Here is a 27,528-nt window from a genome sequence, read left to right on the forward strand (position 1 = left end):
CAGCCCCCCGTCTGCCCCCCCCAAACTATTTGGGTCTGTGTTCTTGTTTTAAACCCAAGATGCCCCGTTCATGTTTCAGTGTCAGCTCACAGAGTTTGCACAGAAGACTGTTATGGATATAGAAACATAGAACTGGAAAGCACTTCCTGGAATGCCTGGATGCAGTGAGTTCAGTGGCCACTCCCCAACTTGCTGCCATGTGTTTGTTCCATCGTAATTCTCAGGATGCTAGTAAAATTGGAAATCCTGTAGGATCTGAAGTGCCAGCATGATGGGCTGGCATTCCCTGTAAGTCTTAACCTGTAACTAAATCAAAATATCATTCCCAGATCCCAGAGATGTGACAAGATCAACAAAATGATGAACAGCTAGGAAAAGGGAACCTGGACGAAAAGGAAGCCTTGACCTCTGCAGAAACTGTGCACACATCTAGAATACAAATAGAAATATAGGAGCTACCATAATGTGCTGTATCTTGTGCTATAACTGCAGCAGCTAAGACTAGCTATTTCAGGTATGCCAGGAACCACCTAAAAGGCAACAGTAATAAAATACACCTCAGAGAAAAATTTCCACGTGGTTGTTGATTAAATGCTAGCACCGGGCTGACGATTGAGCTTTATGCGTCCCAGTTAGAAATATGAACACTGACCATTCACTATAAAAGTGACATTTTGAGATTGTAACTTATTTAATGCACAACATACTAATTTGTGGAGTACAAGATGTGTAGAGATACTGAGTGGGACAGTAAGCATAGTACTCTTGACATCTTACATAGCTCAGGCTACCACGGCTCCTCTAGACCAACTAGTACAAATCCTAAGGAGAAATAGCACAAAACATTCACCTCCTCTACCATAGATACTCCCATGGCCCTGCCTGTTTGTCCTCAACACTGCCAGCTTGTAAACCCCCAAGAAACCATGTCCCAAACCACAGGCAGTCACCAGTGCCAGCTCTGCTCTAAACTGCAGCCCAGGGAACAGAGCAGGGGCAGAACGGCTGTGGGTCCTACTGCGCAGAGCTCTGCACCCCTCCACAGAGCTCTGCATCCCGCCAGGGAACTCGGCATCATGCCCGGAGAGCCCTGCACCCCGTTCCGGGGAGTTCCGCACCCCGTCTCGGGAGATGGGCACCCCGCCCCGGGGAGCTCCGCGCCCCGTCCCGGGAGATGATGGGCACCCCGCCCCGGGGAGCTCCACACCCCGCTCCTGAGGCAGCGCTTCTCCCCCCGCCCCGCCGCTTACCGCCCAGAGGCCGCCCGTTGCCATGGCGACGCGCTCCTGGCCCTCCCTCGCTACCGGGCCCAGGTACGGGACTGCGCTTGCGGGTCCGCCGGGTGCCGCGGCTGCAGCGCTGAGAGTGGGGCGGCCAGGACGGCACCCCGGGGGCCGGGATCCCACGCGGGGGCGGCCAGCCTGGGCCAGTCGCCCGGGGACGGGACAGGCACGGGGCGGGCCCGCCAGGGGGCGCGCTCCACCGGCAGCCCCCGGCCCCCGACGCTCCCTCCGCCGGGCGCCGCGCGCGGCGCGTCACTCCCTGCGCCCGGCGGTGCGGTCGCCCTTCCCGGCGCGGCGGGCCGTTGCGCGCAGGATGGGCCGCGGGCGTCCGGGGGCCCCGCGCGCCGCCGCCGTGAGTGACCCTCGGCCGGGCGCCGCCGCCCCTCGGCGCAGCCGTGGCCCCGGCGCGGGTGGCGGGGCCCGGACTGGCGTCGGGGAACGAGGGGAGGCAAACGCGGGCGCGGGGGGGGAGGGGAGGCTGGGACGTGAACAGGGTTCGGCGGCGCCGGGGGTAACTGCCCTCTTGGCGCTGCCTCGCCCCGCCGTCCCGCCCCGCTAGGCCCGGCCGCTTTCCGGCCCGCGGCGTCGGATGGAAGCGCCGGCGCCGCGGACCTTAAACGTGTCCTTGTCCCGGCAGGTCCAGGGCACCGGCGGCAGCAGCGCCGTCAGCAAGTGCTCGGCAGCGGCGCGGGGCTACATCCAGGACCGGTTCCTGCAGCTCCTGGTGGGGCGGCGGCGGCGGCGGCGAGCCCCGCTTGTGCACCGGTGAGGAGCGGGTGCTGCGCGGGGCCCTCGGCTTCTGTGGCTGCCGAGCCCCGGCGCCGGCGGGTCGGCGTGGGGCTCGCTGCCTCCTGCCTCTCGGGGTGCAGAAGGGCCCTAGTGATTCCCCGGGCCCCTTGAGTTGTCACTGCTGTTTAAGGCACAGCTTTTTAAAGTGCATTTTAAGGAAGGTACGCAGGGTGACGGAGTGGCAACTTGCAGAGCGCTGTCTCTTGGGAAGGTAACCTTTTTAGACTGTTAGTGTAATTTTTTTTTACATGGCTTGTGGGCAAAAATCGAAAGTTTTGTCCTGAGTGAAATGTGTGGCTGGACTGGTTCCTAACTCCCGTATTCAATGCTGCTGAAAACTACTTTCAGTAAGATTGGAAAACTAATGTACTAAAAATGTTAGCACGTCAATGGTTTTCTCATTAATTCTCAAGAACATTACAATTTCAGTAAGGTATTTGGTGGCTCAGGGAAACAGTATTGTCTTTTGAATTGGTGGTGACTGACCAGCAGGTCTTCTCTGGAGCTTTGCAGGACACAAGCATGAATGTTTTAATGTGCATGTGTAGAGGGTTCTACACTTACATGGTAGTGGAGTTTACAAGTAATACAAGGCTAATAGTTTAATGCAGTCAAAGTGTCTGTGAGTTGCTAAAGGAATTTCATTCAGGGATGTTGTGGTTTAACCCCAGCCAGCAACTAACCACCATGCAGCCACTTGCTCGCTCCTCCCCCCTCCCAGTGCGATGGGGAGGAGAATAGGAAAAAAAAAAAAGTAAAACTCGTGGGTTGAGATAGAACAGTTTAATAACAAAAGTAAAATAAAATGTAATACTTACAATAATAATAAAAATGTAATAATAATAACAAAAAGGAATAAAATAAAAACCAACAAGAAAAGACAAGTGGTGCACAGTGCAATTGCTCACCACCCACTGACTGATGCCCCAGCAGCAGTCTGCCCCTCCTGGCCAACTCCCCCCAGTTAATACACTGAGCATGACATTCTATGGCATGGAATATCCCTTCAGCTCTTTCAGGTCAGCTGTCCTGGCTATGCTCCCTCCCAGCTTCTTGTACACCTGCTTGCTGGCAGAGCAGGGGAAACTGAAAAATCCTTAACTTAGGATAAGCGCTACTTAGCAACAACTAAAACATCAGTGTGTTATCAACATTATTCTCATGCTAAATTCAAAACACACGGTACCGGCTACTAAGAAGAAAATTACCTCTATCCCAGCCAAAGCCAGGACAAGGTGGTGGTGGGGGGAAAGTGGTATTCAAGCAGAAGCTTGCAGGCCTATGAAGACAAGTGTTGCTCGTCAGGAAGCTGAGCCTGTGTTGACTTGTCACATGGCGTTGGCATGCCAAACTAAATTCATAGAAAGAGTTATGTACTGCAGTTGTCAACACTGTCATGACGAATTTTGGGACATCTTAGAGTATCTAGTGAAGTCTTTAGTCCCTGCGAGGCATGGGGATGACAACTTGCTTGCTAAAGGGGGTGATAGGAACTGGTAAGCCTGGTGGGGACATGATGAAACACAATAAAAGAGAATGCCAAGGAAAAAGAGACACCAGTCCCTACCAGACTAGGCAAATAGTAATCACTTTCCAGGAGTTATACTTCCATGCATTCAGAAAACAGAGAATGAAGTTCCTTTCCTGACTTTTTTGTTCACCTCTCACTGCATTTGTACACAGTGTCATTCATTTTGTTATACCCAGTAGCCTCTTGTAAGTAAAGGAGTTAATTTCATATTGTTATGGCATCTGGTTTGGGGCAGGAACTCTGGTATTGGCCACCCACATTGCAGGGGAGCATCCTAACTGTCTGGATTCTTACTTTTTCATCCAGTGAGTATTTATTTATGTAAAACAGAACAGGTCCAGCTAGGATATCTACACGTTTTCTCTGGGTTATCCATAATCTTGTTGGTTAATACACTTACTGAATACAGGAGATCTGTATTTATTAACAAGCTCTAGATACAACAAATCATCAGACGTTTCCCAGTGCAGGTCTATAAATGTGGGGTTATTGGGTAGAAGCTGAGAGAGAAAAAATCAGTTTTTTTGAAATGGAGGATGCCAGTGCTGGAGAAATAGGGTTCCTGGACAGTGATTACAACTGAATTTCATTCCACAGGGGTTATTACATCCGTGCCCGTGCTGTAGATCACTGCATTCGAGACTTCCTGCTGAAGACCCAAAGCCACTCTAGGACACAGGTGCATTTTCTTTGTCTGGGTGTACTAGCAATTTCCACTGCATATGTGAAAAGTCTTTTTGGCATCTTGGCACTGCAGTAGCTTATTAGTGCATCTGTTGTGATCCTTTCCTAGAAGAGGATCTTTTTTGAAGAGCACAGAGAATCTGACTGGCACTGCTGAGGCTGTCCATTTGTCCCTTTGACAGAAGTATCTGGGAGGGGGCAATAACTACACAAAATTCTTCTACCTCTTGCAGGAGATTGTCTGATTTTGTCACTCTACAGATGATGTGATTGAATATTTTTCACACCTAGATGCTCAGGATGCTGCTAGAGTTGAGTATAACTTTTTCTGATACTTTCTCTGCAGATCCTGTCTTTAGGTGCTGGCTTTGACTCCTTATACTTCCGTTTGAAGGACATAGGTCTTCTGCATCACACTGTGGTATATGAGGTGGATTTCCCAAGTGTGGCATGCCAGAAAGCTACTCTGATCAAAAGAATGGAAGAGTTGTCAGCACTGGTGGGAGATACTGGAGGGGAAGAATTAGGTACGATATTTATGGAAGGTTTTCTAGATACTAAATGTTTAGAAGAAGCAAACATAGCTTCAGCCTTTAAAAAGTGAGATACGATGGTAGAGGAACTACGAAGTTGTAGATGAAAAGCATGTTCATTTTCTGAAAAATTTTGGGACAAATAAATCATTCATAAGCATTGGGAGATAATAAGATGATGTATAGGTGCCAGAATGGATTTGTCAGGAGCGTATTATATCAAACCAAGTTCAGTTTCTTTCTGTTACAATTTCTGAGGTACTGTGTCCAGCTTTGGGCTCACTAGTACAAAGACAGTGGCGAACTGCAGCATGTCCAGTGAGAGGTCACACAAATTATAAAGTGGTAGAGCACATGAGATAGGAGGGGAGGCTGAGAGAACTGGGTTTGTTCTCCCTTAAGAAGAGGAGGTTGGGAGGGAGGGAGGTAAGTCTTACTGCAGTCTTCAACTACCTAATGGGAGAGTGTAGAAAAGATGGAGCCAGACTTTTCTTGGAGGCACGAAGCAAACAGTCAAGGGGCAATGGTTGCAAATTGCAACAAAGGAAATTCCAGTTATGTATAATGAATTTTTTTTTTTTTTTTTCTGCCATGTGAGTAGTTAGAAACGGGAATAGGTTGCCCAGAAAGGTGGTAGAATCTCCACCCTTGGAGATAGTTAGAGCTTGACTGGACAAAGCCTTGAGCAACCTGATACAGGTAACTCTGTTGTGAGCAAGGAGTTGGACTAGATGACCTTCAAAGGCCCCTTTCAACCTAAATTATACTGTGATTTGTGGGCTTTATGGGTAGGAGAGAAGCTATGATTCTTAGGTGTCTTGACTGTAATAAAACATTAGTCGTTATGTTACCTGACTTTTTTTTTCCCTCCAAGGCAGGAAAAAATGAGCCTTATGAAACTACTGTAGAATTTAAGCAGAGCTGAAAGGATTATTATGCTAGCTAAGTGCTAAGGGGCAGTTCAGTGGCAAAATGGAGGAATGTAAAGTATGGGATTCACTAGAGGTTTCTCCTGATTTCCTTCAAGGTTTCCGTTAATATTTTAGATGATATGCTGTAGAAGGTGAAAATGTAATAAACCAGCAAGAAATAGGGAAAGTTGCAATATGGTGGATGAGAGTAGGTTTTTGACAAAGTGCATGAATGGTCTGGAAAATGTGGAATGAAATACAATAGGGACATACATATGTAAGCTGCTACATTTAGACTGTAATAATCAATTTAAATACAGATGGAAGACAGCTACAGAGGTAGGTGCAGAGCACAAGTCCCTGGCTCCCGTGAGCAGTTGAACAAGTCTTAGTGAGTAGCTCTTCCGTGAGCTTGTTCAGTTTCCTTTTGAATCCATTCATGTTTTTAATATTGGCAGTGTCCCGTGGCAAAGAATTCTGTCCATACCAATAATCTTCAAGTACTTAAATTAAAAGGTGGGTGTGGTGTCAGAAGAGTTGGGAATACCCTATTCTCTTGTGTCCAGAGGGCAGGAAGTGATGGATAGACAAGTTAGTTGTTAGAAGAAATTAACGGGGAACCCTGGGACGGGCTTCTGAAGAAGGCCATGTTGCCTCTGGTAATGGATGCCTTTGAGAACAGTATAGATTAACAGTTCTCAGGACAGGTCTAATTGTTGGATTGTACTGGTACAGAGTAGCTGGTTTCTAAATGTACTTTACAATTAGCTTTGTCTATGTTTAGTTTTGGCTGAAACAGGTCAACAAGCTATAGCTTATGATGCTCTTACGGAGTACGGAGGTATGTCATGGTAATGCTTGCAAATCATAAATTGGACCTTATTTCCTGAGAACGGTGATCTGTGAGATTAGTCCTGGTGTTTGCAGACAGCTAGCATGTGTTGGTTCAGGATTCAATGCCATTTTACAGAAATGACATCTATTTAAAAAACAAACAAACAGACCCCCAAAATCTCAAGAATGGTTTTATGGTTGTGAGGCAAACCATTCAAATTCTATCAAAGCAATGGTACTTTCTTAGCCTAAACTGAGAGGTCTATAAAAGACAGCCTTTAAGATTTGATTCTGAATTATAGTAGTTCTATAAAAATGTTGTTAAAGTAAATATGATAAAGTTTTGTTGTTATAGTAAATGTGATAATTCTATGAGAAATCTGTAGGTAAAATTTGCATTAGGAATAATGGAGTTTTAGGTCTGCAGTTAACGGATCGCTTCTTGACACTATCCCTTTATGGTTCATTTAGTGATGGGGATTTTCTTGTACATGTCCCAAAGAAATTGACTTGATGGGCACGGCCTTGTGACCAATTGCCTGTGGAGTTGATTTTCCTACTTGTCCCTTTTGGTCTCAGTATTGCATCAGTGCTGTAGTGAGATTGTATCATTTTTGTCTCCCAGGAGTCATTGCCATTTCTGGAGAGGATTATAAATTACTGGGAGTGGATTTATCAGAGCTGTCTGAGCTGGAGAGAGCCTTCGAGGAAGCAGGACTGGACAATGGAATCCCCACCCTCTTCATAGCAGAGGTGGTGCTCACCTACATGGAAAATAGCAGGTCAGTTGCGTTATCCTGTTAGCTAGGTGGTAAAATGAAAAGAACAAGCTTCTCTGTATGTACATCACCTGGGGCTGGGAGACCTGCTGTCTTATAAGTAAAGCTTCAGGAATTCTGTGGAAGTCCCAAACAACTCCTTACATCATAGTTGTGATGGGGCAATTGATGTGCACATTACATCCTAAAAGGGAGGGAAAAAAGAAGAAAAGCCTCGAACGAGTGATTTTGAGTTTCTTCTTCTTCTCATCCCCTGAATTCTCTGCACAGATGGGGGAGGAGATGTTCGTAAGTCCCCAGCACAAGATTCTCTTTTGCCTATTACCTCTGTCAGGATGCCTTAATAGCATGCTTTGTGGTGTTGCAGGAAGATGTATTGCATCTGCCAGATGATAGGTGGGCCCTCAGTTATTTAATTTCTTACGCACAATCTGCCTGACAGGTCAGATGCCTTGATTCAATGGGCAGCAGAGCATTTCTCTCAGGCATGCTTTCTGCTGTATGAGCAGATGCACCCAGAGGACCCCTTTGGACGTGTCATGCAGCAGCATTTTAGCCAGCTGAACTCGGTACTTCATTCTTTGGCACAGTACCCTGATTGTGGGGCACAGCAGAGGCGCTTTTTTGAAAAGGTAAGTACCTGCAGCTCTAGGGCACACATGAAGCGTGATTTACCTGGGAAAGATTGTAACATTAAATAATTTCAGAAGTCATCAGCTGTGTCAGTTACGGGTTGAAGCAAACAGGGCCAAGGCTGAGACACTGCCTTCTCTAGTAGCATGACTAGTCATTTGAAGGTCCTTCCAACCAACTTGCAGCTTACTTTCTGGTATGGGATTAAGGCAAGATGGGTTCCTGTGAGACTTTAGATATAATAAATTAAGTTCTTAAGAGCTTTACAGGTAAGAGATCTATCTTCACCAGATTCTGGGCTGCTGTTGTTCCAGCTAGACAGTCTTAAAGGCTCATGCAGGTGTTTATTTCAGGGTCTTTGTTTTCTTCTGCGAAGTGATCCTCTATCCTTCCAGAGGTAACAATTTTGAGTGATTTCTGTTTTAGGGCTGGACTGAGTGCAGTGTCATGGATATGAATGAGTTTTTCACCTGTTGTACTCCAGAAGATGAGCAGCAAAGAGTGCAGGCTCTGGAGCCTTTTGATGAATACGAGGTAACCCTCCTTTATTCTGAACACCAGTGACCTAGCTTTGATGTGGTAAGGTGTCTGCAATTTCTTATGATCACAGTTCTGTACAAGAGCTTCTGAGGTATAGGTGTTCATGTAGGCAGAAAGGATCTTGAATCAGATTTAGTTAATACAGAGCCTGCAGGAAGCTCAATGTGAAGCTGGGGCAAGTAGCATTGGAAGAAGACTCTCTTTGGTGCTAGAAAAGCTTCGTGTTCCTTCCTCGGTGAGTGGTCTCTCAAGGAGACAGTCTTAGCATAGCAAACTAGCTGGTGGTATAAAAGATGTTGTAGATGCTAAAAGTTTGCATGGGTTCAAGGGGCAATTATTTTAATGAAAGAGAAATCCATTTAGGATTACTGAATACGTAAAAGTACGCCTGATGTGAGGTTCCTGACTGCAAATGGTTGGGACCATTCCTGGGGGAGGTAGATTGCACTTGTACTGCTGTCTTGTATTTCCGTAGGCTATTACTGTTTGTCATTGCTGGATACAGATTACTAGGTTCAGATATTTTTTGTCTGACTTTGTACAGGTATTCCTATATTAGTGATTGAAATTTAACTATGACTATTCTTTGCCATTTTAATGTTAACTGCTGGCAAAGTTTGTGACTATTTGAAGTCTAGAAGAGAAGGTAAGTCAAAGATACTGAGTAACTTTGAGATAAATATCCTGTAGGATACTTACTACAAGTTTCCCTATACTTACTACAAGTTTCCCTTTCGATTTTGTGGTTTTCTGTTTATAATTCTCTCTAGAAATCTTAACAGCCTACAGTATGAAAACAGTTTAATGTGCTTGCATTTATTTTGCCAACATGCAGGATCTGCTCTGCTTCATGAATGCAAAAGGGATGACTTAAAGATGCTGGCAGATTTGCAAAGTGTTGTAGAAATGTGTACAAGAATTATTGTAGATCAAGGCAATTGCTCATACAGTGAGAAAGGACTTTTTATAATTTTCCTTATAGAGGAGGTTAACATGTACACAAGTCCAAGCTGAAAAAATGTGCATAGGAGTAAGATATGTGATTACAGAGAGGTCTACAATTAGCCCTTGAGATAAAGTAAGGTCGAGGTCTTGCTGGAAACAAGCTTGATCAAATTAGATAAGAAATGTAAAATACACACCTAGTGCTGAGGGCGACTAATTTTTAGAATAATTAGCCTAGGGACAAATAGTGGATTCTTCCATTTTTGGTATTTACATTAATTTTTGGCTATCACTTTTCAAAAGATGGTTTTTACTTCTGGTAGAATTTGGGCCGATGATGCCAATATTGTGGTTCCTTGCACCCTTTAAATGCATGGTTATACCTTCCAGTCACGTAGTTGGCTGAATATATCCTCATGCAATGTATACTTAAGCTGTGGAACTCCTTGCCACAGCATGTTAGAGGTGATAGGAGTTTATGTGAGTTCAAAGACCAACTGGATGGGTTCATGGATGAGAAATCCATCAAGGATTGTTCAATACAAAGACACAGCTTCTTGCTTAGAAAACCCCTGAGCTGTAAATTTTTGAAGGTTGGAGTGAGGAAAGTATTTATATACTTGCTCTTTCTCAGATTCAACTTTAGTTTTCTGATTTTGGCCACTGTTAGAAACAGTGCTAGGCTAGGTTGGTCTTTGATTTGATCACCCTGGCCATTCTGAGATCCTTACTACTGCTTGCTCTGAGATTTTGAGGGGGATTGTTTTTTGTTGTTGTTTGTTTGTTTGTTTGTTTTTCTTTGGGCTTGCTACAGGAATGGCATCTGAAATGTTCTCATTACTTTGTCTTGACTGCATCAAAGGGGATGGAACCTTCCTGGACTCCGTTGTTATCCAATATGACAGGTACATACTGACTAGTTTTCGTAGTATTCTTTTATGTCATGCAGGCTTCTCTGAGAGGTTTTAGGAGACAATAAAACTCTGGAAGGAACAGATGGGATGCTGCCATGCAAGTAGCTTTCTCCATCCTTCTAACAATGGTTCTGCTGTCCATAGGGAGGCCAGGGCAACGTCCTGACTCTGGTGGTTCTGATCAGTTTAATTCTTTCACAGTTTATTGAACCTTCCAGTCTGAACAGCTCTTCCTTCTGTTTATACGTGGGGCCCTCCAGTGCATGGCTGCAATGCCAGTCTGCTCTGTTCCTCCTCCTATTTTTGGGATCCCACAGACTCTCCCTTTTCAACTTATTCCCACTTGCCTCCATACATGACTCTCTGAGCCATTCCATCCTTCCAGCTCCCAAAAGGTTGTTATGTTTTACTTACTGCACTATCAAAGTATTGTTCAGCAGAGCACTCAGGAGCGTGTCACAGTTTCTGTTCTGTTATCCCCTGTGGGTGGAATTGTATGTGTAGTATTTCTGTTTCTGAAATGCTTTTAAATCTGTATGTTGCTTTTATCAGCTGGGAGAAAAGTGGTACCTCTGGGGAAAAGCCAAGACCAAGACAGTGTTTCCATGATAAAAAGGACTTGGCAGCAGTAGCAGTCCAAGAAATTCCTGCTTTTAGCTGCTTGCTTCCTTTTTCAGGGTGGAAAACAGAAGGTTATTTTTAACCTGTTTCACATCACTAGTCTTGTTCACAGTATAGCACCACAAGTAGTTCTGTCTGCAACTTTCAGTTGAAATCTGTGTTTTAGGGAGCAGGAAAAGCAGCCACAAAAGGATAAGGCAGGATGGCATTCTTTAAGCCAACAAGGCTGCTGAATCCATTGTGTTGTGTCTTGGTTAGGTGTGAAAACATGTAGTGAAACCGAAGCTAAATGAATGTGGGTGTGGTTAAATACACTGTGTGATTGTCACTGGTCCTTATGTTAAAACCTGAAAGTCTCCTAAATGCGTAGGACCTATCCTTACGTTAAAAAAAATAATATGACATTTGCTTAACTGACATTAACACAGTGAAGACACTTCATTCATTAGAGACAGGAATAGGGTCTTTCTGCTGCTGTCTCTGTTGTATTCAAAACTGATAGCAAGAGCCTTCAAAATCTGGTAAATTATCCGTGCTTAGATATTTTTTACTGGGAATGGCAAAAGGTGCATCTCAAATACCAGTATGTGCCCCCAACTATCCTCTCAAATAGGTTTGGGTCCCTGTTCAAGACAGTGCAAGTACTAAATCTTCCAAACAGAGCATGATTTAAGTATATTTTCCAAAATGAAAAAAACCCTCAGTCTTAAAAAGATCCATCTGTAGAAAGAGATTTAAGCCCAAGGAGGTGAAATTTTTTACTTCATCAAACAACAGAAAGTAGTGTCTTGTACTAAACAACATTCAGGCAATTTTTCTGGGTATGGCATACAAAAAAAGAGACTGAGTGCTGCTTCTCCTCCACCTCATCATCTCTTATAACACAAGAATAAGGCACTTGATTGAAACGAAGAAGATGCAAATGCAAAACTGATTAAAAGAAAACAATTAGTAAAACGCAAAGGTGAGCTAGAGTCCTGTGTTGAAAGCTTGTTTCATACTAAGGGATATAGTATTTAGAGAGAAGATATTTACATAACTGAAAATATTCTCTTGTAGTACGACCATTGGAATTAACAGAGATTATACTTCATGCTTTAGAACTTTATTTCAATGCTTTTGTGAAGGTAGGATCAAATTCTAGCAAGAAACTTTGAAATCCAGCTTCCAGGTGTTTGTCCTTTTTCTGCTGTTCTTTGCTAATTAAGTAGCCAAATACTGTCTTTATCAGAAAGGTACTCCTTTTGAAGGTATTGCAGTAATTCCTATCTTGCTACAGCAATTTAGGACACTGCAGTCTTTTAGCCAGTCTTACCTCCACCCCATTAAAGCAGTCTCAGAACTGTCAGGAGCTGAGGGAGCAGTAAGCAGAAGTTGAAAGTTGGCACAGTGGTAGTTTAAACAATTACAGCTCGATTTTGAGGGCATGTCAGATTGTCTGTGTGCTCTGTCAACTTGCTTCACGATTTTGTCTTCTTGAAAAGCTGAACAGACTTGCTTGATCTCGCATTTAAAATGTAGTCCTTGGTTCTTCCTTGTGCGTAAGTTCTTTGTTTCTCTTTGGCTTACAGTTCCTCATCGTGATGAGACTGTCAGGATGGCTGGGAGTATCACTGCAGCAGTGTGTGCAATGCACTCTGAAATTTCTGGCCTGAGACGTTATGGTCACCACTCTGTTCTTATAAAACCCAATGTGATTCTCACCACTGGAGGCTTTGGGGAGGAGGATGGACAGCACTGCCGTATGAGAAATTTTCATGTGCTAATTAAGCATGCAGGCTACTGGAAAGCTGGCTGTGTGAAAAAGGAAAATCCTGATAAAAGATGGGGTGAGTTCCCATACTGATGGCAAGTGTAAGGAAGACATTTTTGTGCTAACAACAAAATGATGTCTAGTGGAAAAGCGATGTCACAGTGCAATTATGCTGGCAGTCAAAGAGATCTGAAGGTTCTGAATGCTAAGTGCCGGGTCCTGCACTTGGGTCACAACAACCCCATGCAATGCTACAGGCTTGGGGAAGAGCTGCTGGAATGCTGCCTGGCAGAAAAGGACCTGGCAGTGTTGGTCGACGGCCAGCTGAGTATGAGCCAGCGATGTGCCCAGGTGGCCAAGGCAGCCAATAGCATCCTGGCTTGTGTCAGAAATGGTGTGGCCAGCAGTACTATGGCAGCGATCATCTGCCTGTACTTGGCACTGGTGAGGCCGCACCTCAAATACTGTGTTCAGTTTTGGGCCCCTCGCTCCAAGAAGGATGTTGAGGTGCTGGACTGCATCCAAAGAAGAGCAACGAAGCTGGTGAAGGGTCTAGAGAACAAGTCATATGAGGAATGGCTGAGGGAACTGGGGTTGTTTAGCTTGGAGAAGAGGAGACTGAGGGGAGACCTCATCGCTCTCTACAACTGCCTGAAAGTAGTTTGTAGCGAGGTGGATGTCGATCCCTTTTCCCAAGTAAGAAGTGATAGGACAAGAGTAAACGGCCTCAAGTTGTGCCAGGGGAGGTTTAGATTGGATATTAGGAGAAATTTCTTCACTGAAAGGGCTGTCAAGCATTGGAATGGGCTGCCCAGGGAAGCGGTTGAGTCACTGTCACTGGAGGTGTTTAAGACATGTAGATGTGGCACTTAGGGGCATGGTTTAGTCGTGGACTTGGCAGTGTTAGGTTAACGGTTGGACACGGTGATCTTAAGGGTCTTTTTGAACCTAAATGATTCTATGATTCTATAAATTTTGTGGGAGAAAGACTTGTGTGAACTGTGATTTTTTTTGTATCTCCACAGCTGAGCGGTTGTACCATACTGTGTCATGTCTTTCGAACAGCCTGGCCCTGGTGGTAGGAGGACGAACATCCCCATCAAGTGCAGGCTTGGGAATGTTGTGGCTAAAGTTCCCTGAAACCTGTAATGCATCAGACCCAGATGACATTACAGTGGAGCTTGTAAGTCTGCAGCCTGCTGCTGAACCAGCTGCTTTGCGTTGGAGACACAGTACAACTGAAGTAATATTCAAAGGTAAAAAGCCTAGAAAGAGCGGAAATGCCTGTAGGTATGCGGAAGTATACAAATTTCAGAATATATGGGGCAGTCCTGTCCAGACAGTGAGGTCTAAAAGGCAAGCTGTCATGATACTGCCTTAACTTTTTATGTAGTACAGGCTATACAGTTAGTGTTGGTGTGTAGTATTCCTTTGGCTGAAACAATAGCTTTTTGCTGAACATTTTGGAAAGAATATGATCTTGATAGATTCATCAGCACTTTAGAGAATCCAATTACATTTCATAAAAAATTTTGTTCAGTGGCGATTTGTTTTCCCGGGCTTATAAACTTCATTTGAATGTATTTTCCTTATATCTACCCAGTTCTTGTTGTGCCTTTTTTGTTTGTCAAGTCTGAAAGTGTTTGTGAGAGGCTTTACTAAATCTGACAAAAGGGAAAGACTGGACAGTCTCAGCTGAGTTTCCTGAACTGAGCAACTGAATTGGTTGATCCAACAACTGAGCAGGATTTCAATCATCTATGCCATTAATACATGGTTGACTTGTACCTTGTGATAATGACTTTTATTATAGATGACCTGCAATCTTTTTAGTTTTCTAGATGCAGGGCAGGAATCAAAAAGTATGTATGATTGTATAGTGCTGAAAAAAGCTCATAATGCATTTTTCAAAGTGCTACAATATATACTTGTAACTCCAGTTTCACAAACACACCTACCCACAGATGAAAAAGACTCATTTCAGCTGTTCCTGTTTAAGGTGCAGGATGTGGCCAGACAGGCATACTGACCAGCAACCTGTTTACGTATGTTTAGCCCTTTTTATCTTTTTATCCTTCTGTCTTCCTGTGTTTGTACCTCCCCAAATCACCTAAACCCATGCCTTTTCCTGCCTCTTGTTCCCCTCCTGAGCATCCCATATTAAGTCTTATGCAAACCCCCAATGCTTCTCCTCAGCATCTTATAATGTGTCCCATACCCCTAGGCAGTACCCCCTCAAAAGTGCTCCAGAGAGTTCGTCCTGTTCACTCATTTTGATGGGTTTCACAGCTGGACAATGGGGATGATAGTTCTCCTGGGACAGCCCTGGGAGGAGCCAGAACAGATGGTCTGCTTCTATAAGCGTGTAATTGGGGTTCTCTTGCCTGCACAACTGCTGCTGCCTCTCTGTGCTCCCCATGTGCATGAGGAAATGAGCATTTTATGGCTTGATTGCTCTCTTGAGATGGGTCTGGAAATAGCTGAGGCAGGATGTTATTTGGGTTCCCCCACCTTGTTTTGCCTCTGTGCTCCTCTGTGCGTGCGCAGGTGAGCTTTTTAGCACATAACGTAGCACTGCTAGTCAGTAAGGCTTTGTAATGATGAACAGATGCTTAAAAGAAAAGCAAAACAAATGTTAAGAATTCTTAGCGCTATGAATTACTAGTAAAGGAACAAAACCCAGAATGGTGAATACTGTTCTGCCATTATGTAAATCATAGAATCATAGAATGGGTTGGGTTGGAAGGGACCTTTAAAGATCATCTAGTTCCAACCCCCCCTGCTCTGGGCAGGGACATCTTCAATTAGATCAGGTTGCTCAAAGCCCCATCCAACCTGACCTTGAACACTTCCAGGGATGGGACATCCACAGTTCCTCAGGGCAACCTGCTCCGGTGTCTCACCACCCTTATAGTAAAGAATTTATTCCTTATATCTAATCTAAATCAACCCTCTTTTAGTTTCAAGCCAGTACCCCTTGTCCTGTCACTACAGGCCCTGTAGTCTCTCTCAGTCTTTCTTATAAGCCCCCTCCAAGTATTGAAAGGCTGCGGTAAGGTCTCCCCAAAGCCTTCTCTTCTCCAGGCTGAACAATTCCAACTCTTTCAGACTTTCCTCATAGGAGAGGTGTTCCAGCCCTCTGACCATTTTCGTGTCCCTCCTCTGGACCCGCTCTAACACGTCCATGTCTGTCTTGTGCTGGGGACCCCAAAGCTGGTTGCATTGCTCCAGGTGGGGTCTCATGAGAGCAGAGCAGAGGGGAAGAATCACCTCCCTTGACCTACTGCCCATGCTTCTTTTGGTGCAGCCCAGGATGCGATTGGCTTTCTGGGCTGCAGGTGCACATTGCCAGCTCATATCTAAGTTTTCATCCACCAGTACCCCCAAGTCCTTCTCGGCAGGGCTGCTCTCAATCCCTTCATCCTCAGTCTGTATTGATGCTGGGTATTGCCCTGACCCAGGTGCAGGACATTGCACTTGGCCTTGTTGAACCTCATGAGGTTCGTATTGGCCCACTTCTCAAGCCTGCCAGTAGAAAAGAAATTAAAAGAGGCTTTGAGATCTCTTCTTGAAACTTGAAATATGATAATTTCCTATTTCTTAAACCACATAATACCCAGTGTTAAGTAGAATTGAAACCTAGGGAAATAATCTCTTCTGGAAGACCGATTCTTTGAGATCATTTATGGCTAAAGTTATTCATGCTTGATCACACCAGAAAGAAGTTTCAGAACTTCCTCTCTGAAGTATAATATTTTAATTCTGGAGCATTATGGAGCAGGATCCCTAGCTCTTAATCCAGGAGAGGTGCCTCAGAAGAAATGTTACTCTTCTAGTAGCAATTGACAAATATTCAGTAGTTCTGAATAGGTCTAGAATCAAGCCTTGCAACGGCATGCTGAAGGTTTGTCTAGTAAAAGATATTGACTGTAAGGGGCAAAAACTTCAGCGGTTGTTAGCAAGTCAGTGGTGGGACTTGGTGGAATCCCAAAGGTGAAAGCTGTCATTTCTTTAAGCTGTTTAATTCTCCGCTAGGTGGCAGGGAGCTATTGAAGGGGAACACCAGGAGAATTGTTAAGTAGTTGTTAGTGTAGTCTGAAGAATACTTTGAATTTGTGAAGCGGTGTTTAATTAACACCATAACGTAGTTTAGAGTTCAGTCTTCCAGTCAATATTTTACATCAAGGAAGCAAATGCTAAATGGGAAAATAAAATTTTCTAAATAATACATTGGGTTTTGTCTTTGTCAGACTGTATCATATCATCTTATTTTTCCCCTGATTTTGCTTTGTAGCTGAAGTAAGTGATCAACACTTGCCTTATCTGCACAGTCCATTATGAAGAAGTGAGCTGACAGGGCACAGTGCAGTTAACGCACATCCTTGACATCTATCCAAAGTACTTTTGTACCTTCTTTTTGAGGCTTCTCCATATTAACTCCTACACACTTAAATTATCATTATCTCTGTTTTGTGTGAAAAAACACACGTTCTTGCTATCTTATGAGGATTTATCTGTTTTCTTGGGATAAATGTCATTGTGTTGCTATGATTCATTTACTTAGGGTTTTCTAGTTTTGTTAGTTCTGCAGGTGTAATCTTTCCATTGCCTGAATTTTCATTCCTTAAGTCTATCAAGTATATTAAAAACCATGTTTTCTCCTTTTGGTTTTGGGACTACAGTGTGTGATTTCCATTCAGACCTTAACATTCAGAAACTACGTAATGTAAGTGGATGATGGCTGTCTTTTGAATGACTACTAATGTGAAGAATGCAGCTTTTTAGTAAAAATATTTAGTCTTTCGTGTGTCTTATAAAAGATCTAGATACAAGAGTAATTCCTGTATCTATGAAACAATTTCTTGCATTTATTGCTAAAGGAGGGAAATGTTCCTTGGGTTGCAGGATGTCTTAATATAAATAGTGTAGAAAACTTCTGCCTCACTGCCTTAATTTCTATCTTTGGTCAGCTTCCCTTCTATGCAAATGGAAATTTTTGCTTTTGTGACATACCAAATTCTAACTTCTCTTTTCTCCTGGTTGTCTTTTTCCGTAGGCGAGAAGTACCTGTTTCTGTATGGTGGCCGCTCTGCAATGGAGCCTGTGCTAGGGGATTGGTATTTCCTGCATGCTCGGGAACTTTCCTGCACTGTGGTAAGGACTTAGGGAGGCCCTGGGGAGTAGAAATTGCCTTCACTTCACAGGTGCATGCTGCTGTATTGGAAGCCCAACTAAATCCCAGAGTTATTACCATATTGAAGTGGATGGCATTGGCAGTACTGTCACACTTCACGGTGATTAGAGTTAGAGCTAACTTCTAAACACCTTGCTATTTAGTGGAATACAGTCTTCACAGAATAGTTGAGGTCGGAAGGGACATCTGAAGATCATGTGGTCCAGCACCCTTGCTTAAAGCAGGTCTAACTAGAACAGGTTGCTCAGGGTATTGTCCAGTTGGGTTTTGATTATCTCCAAAGATAACAGACTACGCAGCCTCTTTGGGCAGCCTATTCCATAGGAAAATGTGAGGGATTTTTTATATTTAAGTGGGTTTTTCTGTATTTCAATTTGTGCCCATTGCCTCTGGCCCTGTTACTGGATGCTGCTGAGAACGTTCTGTCTCTGTCTTCTTTCCTGTCTCCCATTAGGCTTTTATACACATTGATAAGATTTCCCTGTCAGCGTTCTCAGTCACTGAGGCAAGCAGCTCCGGTGCCAGCACGATCTGCAGTGGCCACTGTAGCGCGGTGTGCAGGGACGTTTCCTGAACTGGGGAAACCTCAGGGGAGCGCAGAGACAGGGCCAGGAGCAACCACGGCCAAGCACCCCGCGCCACCTCTAAAAGAAAACCCTAAGGTATGCTAGTGACCAGGGCAGGCAGACAGGGCATGGTGTGTCAGCCAGGGCTTGGCGCAGCAGTTTGCGTGGCAGGGCGCTGTAACTTTGCTGGCTCGGGCAGGGAGCGGTGGCCTCTACCCAGCAGGAGGCTATGTCTGCGACTGATGCAGCTTCCCAGGCAGAGCTCCCTTGGGAACATGCTGCTACCGAGGTGTCAGGGTGCAGGGTGTGCCCTACTCCTACACCAGTACTGGACGGCAGTAGTGGGCACACCTGTGAGAGGTGCATCCAGGTAGAGGAACTCCCCCGCTTTGTGGAGGAGCTCTGGGAGGAGGAGAACAGGTTGAGTAGTATCAGGGAGTCTGAGAAGGAAATTGTCTACTGGAACCGCACCCTACCTTCCCTGGGACAGACCTGTCAGGCAGACAGGACACATGATGTGGAAGATTCCCTGTCCTCTCTCCATGTGGCAGAATGTGGTGATTTAAGGGATAGAGGAGAATGGTGACAAGTTCCTGCCTGGTGCAGCAGGCACATCTCCTCTGTGACTACCTCACCTTCCCAGGTGTCCTTGTACAATAGGTATGAGGCTCTGGACGTGGAATGAAACAATGATGAGGATGATGGTCCGTCTAGGTTGGAGGTGTCGCCAAGGCTAAGTCAGCCTACACCCTGCATCAAAACCATTCCATTAAGAAAAAAAGACGCATCATTGTTATAGGAGACTCTCTTCTGAGGGGAACAGAAGGCCCAATATGCTGACCAGACCCACTTCTTAGGGAAGCCTGCAGTCACCATGGGGCCTGGGTCAAAGATGTTACAAGAAAACTTCCTACACTGGTACGGCCCTTGGATTGTTAGCCATTATTGCTTTTTCATGTAGGCAGCAATGAAGTTGCAGTAAGAAGTCCAGTGGCGATCAAAAGACACTTCAGGGCCTTGGGACGACTGGTTAAGGGTTCGGGAGCACAAGTAGTGTTTTCCTTTATCCTTCCAGTTGCAGGGAATGATGTTGGAAGAAACAGGTAGACCCAGTTGATCAATACCGGGCTCCGTGACTGGTGTCACTGGCAGAATTTTGGGTTTTTTGATCACGGGTCAGTCTGCACGACACCAGGCCTGCTGGCGACAGATGGGTGCACCTTTCTCAAAGGGAGAAAAGGGTCTTTGCACAGGAGTCAGCAGGGCTCGTCGAAAGAGCTTTAAACTAGATTTGAAGGGGGAAAGGGATAAAACCAGGCTCGTTAGTGATTAGCCACAGGATGGCATGCCAATGTTTGAGGGATGGTGTGCTAGCGAGGTCCTTCAGTCTGCTCCATGATGTGCTGAGTACACTGGAGCGAATGTGAAATGTCTCTATACTAATGCGCACAGCATGAGGAATAAACAAGAGGGGCTAGAAGCTTTGGCCCAGTCCCAGAGCTACGACATCATTGGCATAAGAGAAACCTGGTGGGATGAGTCCTGTGACTGGTGTGCTGTGATGGACGGTTATAGGCTCTTCAGGAGGGATAGGCAGGGCACGCAAGGCAGGGGGGTGGTGCTGTATATAAGGGAGGGGTGGGATTGTATGGCACTTGCAGTTGGCGTCGACATGGTTGAGAGCCTCTGGGTAAGGATTAAGGGGAAAGCAAATAAAGCAGATGTTGTTGTGGGAGTCTACTATCGACCACCCAGCCAGGACAACGACACCGATGAATTATTCTATAAGGAATTGAGAGATACCTCTAGATCAGCTGCCCTTGTCCTTATGGGTGATTTTAACTTCCCAGATGTCAACTGGGTACATCATACAGCAGACACAAACAGGTCCAGGAAATTTCTGAAGCACACTGAAGATAACTTCTTGGTGCAGGTACTAAAGGAGCCAACTAGGAAAGGTGCCCTCCTAGATTTGTTGCCTGTAAACAGCAAAGGACTCACGGGCAAAGTGGTGACTGGTGGCTGTCTTGGTCACAGTGACCATGAAGTAGCTGAGTTTCAAATTCTTGGCCGTAGGAGAAGAACTGCCAGCAAAACTTCGATGCTGGATATGGGGACGTCAGGCTGCTGAAGGAACTAGTTAGTAAGGTCCCCTGGGATTCTGCTTTTGAAGGCATTGAGGTCCATGAACGCTGGTTACTTTTTAAGAGCACAGGAGTAGGCAATTCCAAAGTGTCAGAAGTCAAGCAAGTGGGGCAGAAGGCCGGCTTGGCTGAGCAGGGATCTTCTTCTAGAACTTAGGTGGAAAAGGAAAGTGTATGGACATTGGAAGCAAGGACAGGTGACATGGGAGGACTACAGGGATGCTGTTTGCCACTGTAGGCAGAAAATTCCTGTGGCCAAAGGTTCATTAGAGTTCAAGCTGGCCAGTACTGTGAAGGACAACAAAAAGGGCTTTTTAAAATATATTAACAGCAGAAGGACAATTGGAGATAACATTGGTCTGTTACTTGACGAGGTCGCTCACCTGACAAATACGGACATAGAAGAAGTGGAGACTTCAATGCCTTCTTCGCCTCTAACACTGATGGTGGGCTCTGGGACCCCCAGAACCCACTGTTGGAAGACTGTGACTGGGGGAATGATAAACTCCCAGCTGACTCTGAACTTGTTCGAGACTTGCTGCTCCAGCTGGATGCACATAAATCTATGGGGCCTGATGGGATTCATACCAAAGTACTGAAAGAGCTGGGCAATGTTATTACAGGAACTCTTTCCATTATTTTTCAGTGATCTTCAGGGTCTGGAGAGGTCCCAGTTGACTGGAAGCGGTCAAATGTCCTAATTTTCAGGAAGGATAAGAAGGAAGAGCCTGGTAATTACAGGCCTGTCAGTCTCACTTTGGTGCCTGGTAAAATTATGGAGAAGGTTATTCTGGGAGTTATTGAAAAACACCTGAGAGACAACGCAGTCATTGGTTATACCCAGCCTCATGAGGGGAGAGTCCTGCTTAACTAATTTAATTTCCTTTTATGACAAGGTCACCTATCTAGTTCACCAAGGGAAGCCAGTAGATGTGGTGGTTTTTTTTTTTTTTATTTTAGCAAAGCTTTTGATGCTGTCTCTCACATATCCTTCTGGACAAAATGTCCAGCATACAGCTAGACAAGTCCATAATATGATGGATGAACAATTGGCTGACAGACCAGGCTCTAAAAGTTGCAGTAGATGGGGTTACACCAGGCTGGCAGCCAGTCACCAGTGGGATTCCACAGGGCTCAATTATAGGGCCAGTGCTTTTTAATGTTTTTACAGATGATCTGGATGCAGGAATTGAATGTACATTAAGTTAAGTTTGCTGATGATAGTAAACTAGGAGGAGCTGTGGACTCCCTCAAGGGTAGAGAGGCCTTACAGAGAGATCTGGATCGATGGGCCGAGGCCAACTGTATGAGGTTCGACAAGGCCAAGTGCCGGGTCCTGCACTTGGGTCACAGTGACCCCAGGCAACGCTATGGGCTTGGGGAAGAGTGGCTGGAAAGCTGCCCGGCAGAAAAAGACCTCAGGGTGTTGGTTGACAGCCGGCTGAATATGAGCCAGCGGTGTGCCCAGGTGGCCAAGAAGACTAACGGCATCCTGGCCTGTATCAGAAATAGTGTGGCCGGCAGGAGCAGGGAAGTGATTGTTCTCCTGTATTCGGCACTGGTGAGGCCGCACCTCGAGTACTGTGTTCAGTGTTGGGCCCCTCACTACAGGAAAGACATCGAGGTGCTGGAATGTGTCCAGAGAAGGGCAACCAAGTTGGTGAGGGAACTGGGGTTGTTTAGCCTGGAGAAAAGGAGGCTGAGGGGAGACCTTATTGCTCTCTACAGCTGCCTGAAAGGAGGTTGTAGTGGGGTGGGTGCTGGTCTCTTCTGTCAGGTGGCTGGAGATAGGACGAGAGGAAATGGCCTCAAGTTGTGCCAGGGGAGGTTTAGATTGGATATTAGGAAAAATTTCTTTACTGAAAGGGTTGTCAGGCATTGGAACAGGCTGCCCAGGGAAGTGGTGGTGTCACCATCCCCTGGAGGTATTCGGAAAGCACGTAGACAAGGCACTTCAGGACATGGTTTAGTGGGCATGGTTGACGGTTGGACTTGATGATCTTAAAGGTCTTTTCCAACCTAAATGATTCTGTGATTCTAGAGAGCTGGCCAGTCACCAAGCATATGGAATTTAACAAGAGCAAGTCCCAGATTCTGTACCTAGGACAGAGTAATCCTGGTTATACATACAAATTGGGGGACAAGAGGCTGGAGAGCAGCCCTAGACTGCCTAAAGAGGTGAGAAATTCTTGTCACTGCAGACTTTCCGAAACTATTAAATAACAATCTCTCCAGATGATAATAGATGAATTTGCTTTAGGAGAAAGGGATGGACCAGATGGCCTCCAAAATTTTCTCCACAGCTTGTTTGCTATGATATTCCATTAAACCCCTCATCTTACATTTTTTCCTTTCTGCATATTAGTACTGCAGTTCAGCATTTTATCTTGCTCTGTGGTTTGAACCACCGATCACCTGCTTTACTGATCACTGAATTAGTCTATGTGTTTGTACACTTGTGGTTCTCAGGTGCATGTCTTGAACAGAAAGCAGCATGCAGGAATGCAAATACAGTAACCTCTAATAAATGTGCAGAAATAAAACCCTCTAAAGACTGAATGATATTAAATATACTGAGGGCCAGAGAAATATTGGAGATGGTGTAAATGGAAACACTTCTGCTTAGCTGTCCCTAGAGGAACATGTGTAGGTTGGGTTTTTTCGATTGTTCCCTATCATGTTTACTCTGTTCCCGTCCAGCAACTGTTCCTATCCTGTGGCAGGAAGGAATATTACATCCCACAGGACATGCAACAGAAGAGATCTTTTAAGAGCCTGGACATGAAGAAGACACTTAGCTTGGCAAACTTCAGCCTTGGACTTATGTTTTTCTAGATTCCTGTTGAGGGTCCAGTACCAGAAAGCCGTCACTCTCACAGCGCCTGTAGCTGGAAAGGAGGAGTGCTAATTGCAGGAGGTCTGGGAGCAGCTGAGCAGCCCTTAGGTTCAGTTTTCTTTCTGAGGGAGCTTGAGCATGGCTTTCAGTGGCAGACAGTAGAGACTCACCCTCCTCTCATCCCAAGGTAAGTAGACAGCATTCAGCAGTGAATCCGTGGCCTGTCTCTACCTACCTCTGTTACTAATGGAGTTCAGTCTCATTTTGAACTCACAGGTATTCGCACACTGCACATGTGCATGATGGAAAACTTCTGCTTGTTGGTGGCGTGTGGTTTCACTCATCCTCTGTGCCAGGCATCACTGTCATTGACTTAATGACTGGTCTCTGCTTGGACTATACGATTGATGTGGTAAGTACTGAAATTTTTCTTTCAAGGTAAGCAGTGTTGTGTGAAGGAACATGGTAACTTTAGGGCTGTTACCTGAAGTGGAGTAGGGAATGAAAAGTAGGCAAATTTGTAAGTGGAATAAACATTCCCTGTTCAAGGTAGAATCTAATTTTGAAGTGCTTTTGCCAGCCCAGAGATCATAATGGTGTTAAGAGAGGGAGAGTCTGAGTGTGCAGAAGACTGTAGGGCATGGAGCTCCTCTATTCCAGACAGGGTGAGCAGAACTGAGATGGGGACAAGCATAGTAATTTCAGGATGTCTGTGGAAGAAGAGAACAGATCAAACCAGAGCCTCAGTTAGTCTTTATGGAGGTCTGTGGTATAATTTAATTAAAAACTTCATGGTGGAAATTGCTGCGTGCTATAGCTGCTGCCTGAAGTACAATAAGAAAACAGCATGGAAATACTGGAAACTCCACTTAAACATAAGAAAACTTTTTACTGTAAGGGTGATTGAACACTGAACAGGTTGCTCAGAGAGGCTGTGGTGTCTCCATCATTGGAGATATTAAAAACCTGACTAGGCAAGGTACTGGGCAACCTGCTGTAGTGGAGCCTGCTTTGAACAGGGGTGGCTGGACTAGGTGATACTTCCCTTCCAACCTCAACTATTCTGTGATTCTGTTTTATGATTCAGTGAAGAACAATCATACAGGTGATGTCACATAGCAGGATTTTGGCATACTCTGGGCAAAACTTAGTCTAAATCTGTGAGTAGCCCTCATCTGTGATAATACTGCCTGGAGTACAAGAAAAACATGGACCTGTTGGAGCGGGTCCAGAGGAGGGTGACAAAAATGATCAGAGGCTTGGAACACCTGTCCTGTGAGGACAGGCTGAGAGAGAGTTGGGGTTGTTCAGCCTGGAGAAGAGAAGGCTCCGGGCAGAACTTATTGCAGCCTTTCAATAGACTTTTTAGTAGTGCCTGTAGTGACAGGATGTAGGGTTTAGGGATTATTCCGTGTGGGGCCCAGACGATAGAACACCAATATGATGATTAAAGTCGTCCCTTTATTGAGCTTAGCTGATCATTCTTATACAATTCTCTAAGTTGTTTAGAAGCTTTGATTGGCTGCTGCATGCAAGCATTTGGTGTCCACGTGCACAAGCATAAGCGGTGATTGGTTACATCGATACTGTCCACGCATATAAACATAAGACAAAGTTAGTTATACTCACTCTGTACACGCGCATAAACACAGGACATAATTGGCTATGTTAGTTAGAGCATGCAAGACTTGTCTTGGTCCAATTGGTTGAGATAAGCCCCTGAATTGAGGTTGTTTGTGCCAAGTTCCCTTTATCGTGGAATGTGCACCTGTGTTTTTCTAACTGGGATCTTTCTTTTTCTATCTTCATGTTTAGTCTGTTCAAAGCCTTCTAAAGGCATCTAGAGCACTCTTGTGACCATGAGCTACTTTCAGGCCCGATAACTAAGTTCCATATAATTGAACCCTACAACAGGACAAGGGGTAATGGTTTTAAACTACAAGAGGGGAGATTCAGACCAGATGTAAGGAAGAAATTTGTTATGCTGAGGGTGGTGAAACACTGGCACAGGTTGCCCAGAGAGGTGGTTGATGCCCCATCCCTGGACACATTCAAGGTCAGGTTGGACGGAGCTCTGAGCAACCTGATCTAGTTGTCTCTGTCCCATGTCCCATTTAGAAGACGTCCCTGCTCACTGCAGGGGGGTTGGACTAGATGACCTTTAAAGGTCCCTTCCAACCCAAACCATTCTATGATTCTGTGAGAAAGCTTCTGTTGCTTGAAAAGTTTTTATTTATCTTTTATGTAAAGAAACAAATTTCTTTAGATACCTGTACCTATGGATCCTGTCCTTGGTGAAACTGGAATTTGTGACTGGTCTGTTGTTTATAATGGGTAGCATGCGTGCATCTGGCTGGCCTTGCAGCATTTTCCTGAGGGCATAAAGCATGAAGTATGCTTAAATGTAGTTTAGTTTTTTCTTACTCTCTACAGCAGAAGTTTTAAGTGGCCTAGGGTTCTTTAGATAAAATAGGCTACTTTTGTTGGATAGCAGTGAGGATGGGTATGGTAGATGGATTGGTAGCTGCCTTTGTTTATGGGCTGTTTGCTTTGACTTAGGTGAAACTCTGTAGGCTCTTGAACCTACCAGTACTGTGCTAAAGTATTGGTAGTACTGTACAGTGTATGTGGATTGGTCCCAAGTTTTGAAAGACTGGAATTGTCGGTGATTTTCTGTGCATACTGGATACTATTAGTATTACTGCTTTGATACATGCATTAGAAGGTAATAGCACCAAAACCATTGGCTCGCAGCTTTCTCTGTGCTTGAAAAAGCTGTGGAATGGTTACCATGGGCAGATATATCTCTCTTAATCACTGTCCCTTAACCTTTCTCCAAGAATACAGACGAGAGTACCCTCATAAAAGTTGCCTTCTGTCTTGAGCATTTTACAAGGGAAGCCTCTACAACCTGTCCTCTTCAGATTCCAGCGGCCCCAACAATAAATGAATTGCCAACACAGCAGTTTTGTTACTGCTACAGTCTGTTATCTGCCACAAGTGTGTCTCCAGGGTTCACTTTGCTGAGCTTTTTGAATATTAGAGGTCATTACGACAGAGCTTCTTTTCAGATTGTCAGATACACAGGTTATAAATCAGATGTTTCGTGGACCTCAGATGTATAACTATACTTTAGGCTGTCTCTTTTGTGGTGAAGAGGCCATGACTGTTCATTGCTTCTTTTTATTTAAGAACTAGGAGACATCAAAAGAAGCTAGCAGGCAATATGCTTCAAAAGAGTGCTTCATATGAAACATAGGTAAGCTCTGGAACTCCTTACCACAGGAGATGGATGCCAAAGGTTACACAGATTCAGAAAGTGACTGGCTGTGTTCTTGGAAGGAAAAACATTAAAGTTCAGGGAGTAAAAAGACATTCTCTCTCATTAAAAATCACTGAACTGCAAGTTGTTGGGTGGGTGGCGTACACTAGAGGAGTATATCGTGGTTTCCTTGTTCCTGTGTTCTCTAGCTATCTAATTTTGCCCACATTTGTGAGTGGTATAGTGGACTAAATGGTCCTAGATGGGACCTAATGTGGTTGTTCTTAACTTTCTAATGAAAGTACCATCTGAAATATCTCTACAGCATTGTATAAGGTACCCATGTTTTGAAGTCCTGTATGTTCAAAATCTCCTTTCCTTTTTTAGGAGCATCTGGAGTGGCCTTTAATGCTACATAATCATAGCAGTGTCTTTCTGCCAAATGAGAAGGAGTTGTTGCTTATTGGCGGTGGTGGGAACTGCTTCTCCTTTGGCACGCACCTGAACCCAAAGCCTGTCTCATTGAGCCTCAGCAACATCCTGACCAGCCACTGACTGGGACCAAACAGGACTGAGCCATTTTGCTGCACTGTGGTGAGACATCAATTTGCTTGTACATGCAAGAGCAGCAAAAATTTTCCACAAAGGTTTTGTATCCAGAATGCATTTGTAAAGGTGGGATTAGGAGGGACAATTATGACAAGGGGTTGCATATCTCATCTGTCTTTTTTTTGTGCTACTCTTTGTGTTGCTGTAAATAAAGTATCTCAAAAGTA

The 27,528-nt window shown here is 44.8% G+C and overlaps 1 protein-coding gene across 2 annotated transcripts; it reads left to right on the plus strand.

Annotated features, from left to right (window-relative positions):
* The first annotated feature begins 1,510 nt into the window (after positions 1 to 1,510).
* LCMT2 (leucine carboxyl methyltransferase 2) lies at positions 1,511 to 27,528 on the plus strand. Of its 2 annotated transcripts, none has more exons than XM_069808793.1 (14): positions 1,511 to 1,635; positions 1,921 to 2,048; positions 4,201 to 4,282; positions 4,634 to 4,814; positions 7,191 to 7,347; positions 7,787 to 7,976; positions 8,404 to 8,511; positions 10,277 to 10,367; positions 12,569 to 12,826; positions 13,776 to 14,006; positions 17,807 to 17,904; positions 23,490 to 23,677; positions 23,767 to 23,902; positions 27,140 to 27,528. In XM_069808793.1, exons 1-14 carry the CDS (start codon positions 1,597 to 1,599, stop codon positions 27,305 to 27,307), a joined length of 2,055 nt encoding a protein of 684 aa, XP_069664894.1. In that variant the 5' UTR covers positions 1,511 to 1,596; the 3' UTR covers positions 27,308 to 27,528. The 2 variants fall into 2 exon arrangements, with proteins under 2 accessions (XP_069664894.1, XP_069664895.1); XM_069808794.1 differs by having other exon boundaries at positions 10,325 to 10,367.

The sequence above is a fragment of the Haliaeetus albicilla genome, chromosome 20 (genome assembly GCF_947461875.1).
Source record: "Haliaeetus albicilla chromosome 20, bHalAlb1.1, whole genome shotgun sequence".
NCBI lineage: Eukaryota > Metazoa > Chordata > Aves > Accipitriformes > Accipitridae > Haliaeetus > Haliaeetus albicilla.

Bases quoted from the DNA above. Each gene is read 5' to 3' on its own strand.
- LCMT2 (XM_069808793.1), top strand. From the start codon at position 1,597: ATGGGCCGCGGGCGTCCGGGGGCCCCGCGCGCCGCCGCC. The intron at 7,348-7,786 runs GTCAGTTGCGTT...TCTGCCTGACAG, and splicing joins ACCTACATGGAAAATAGCAG to GTCAGATGCCTTGATTCAAT. The intron at 14,007-17,806 runs GTAAAAAGCCTA...CTTTTTCCGTAG, and splicing joins AACTGAAGTAATATTCAAAG to GCGAGAAGTACCTGTTTCTG.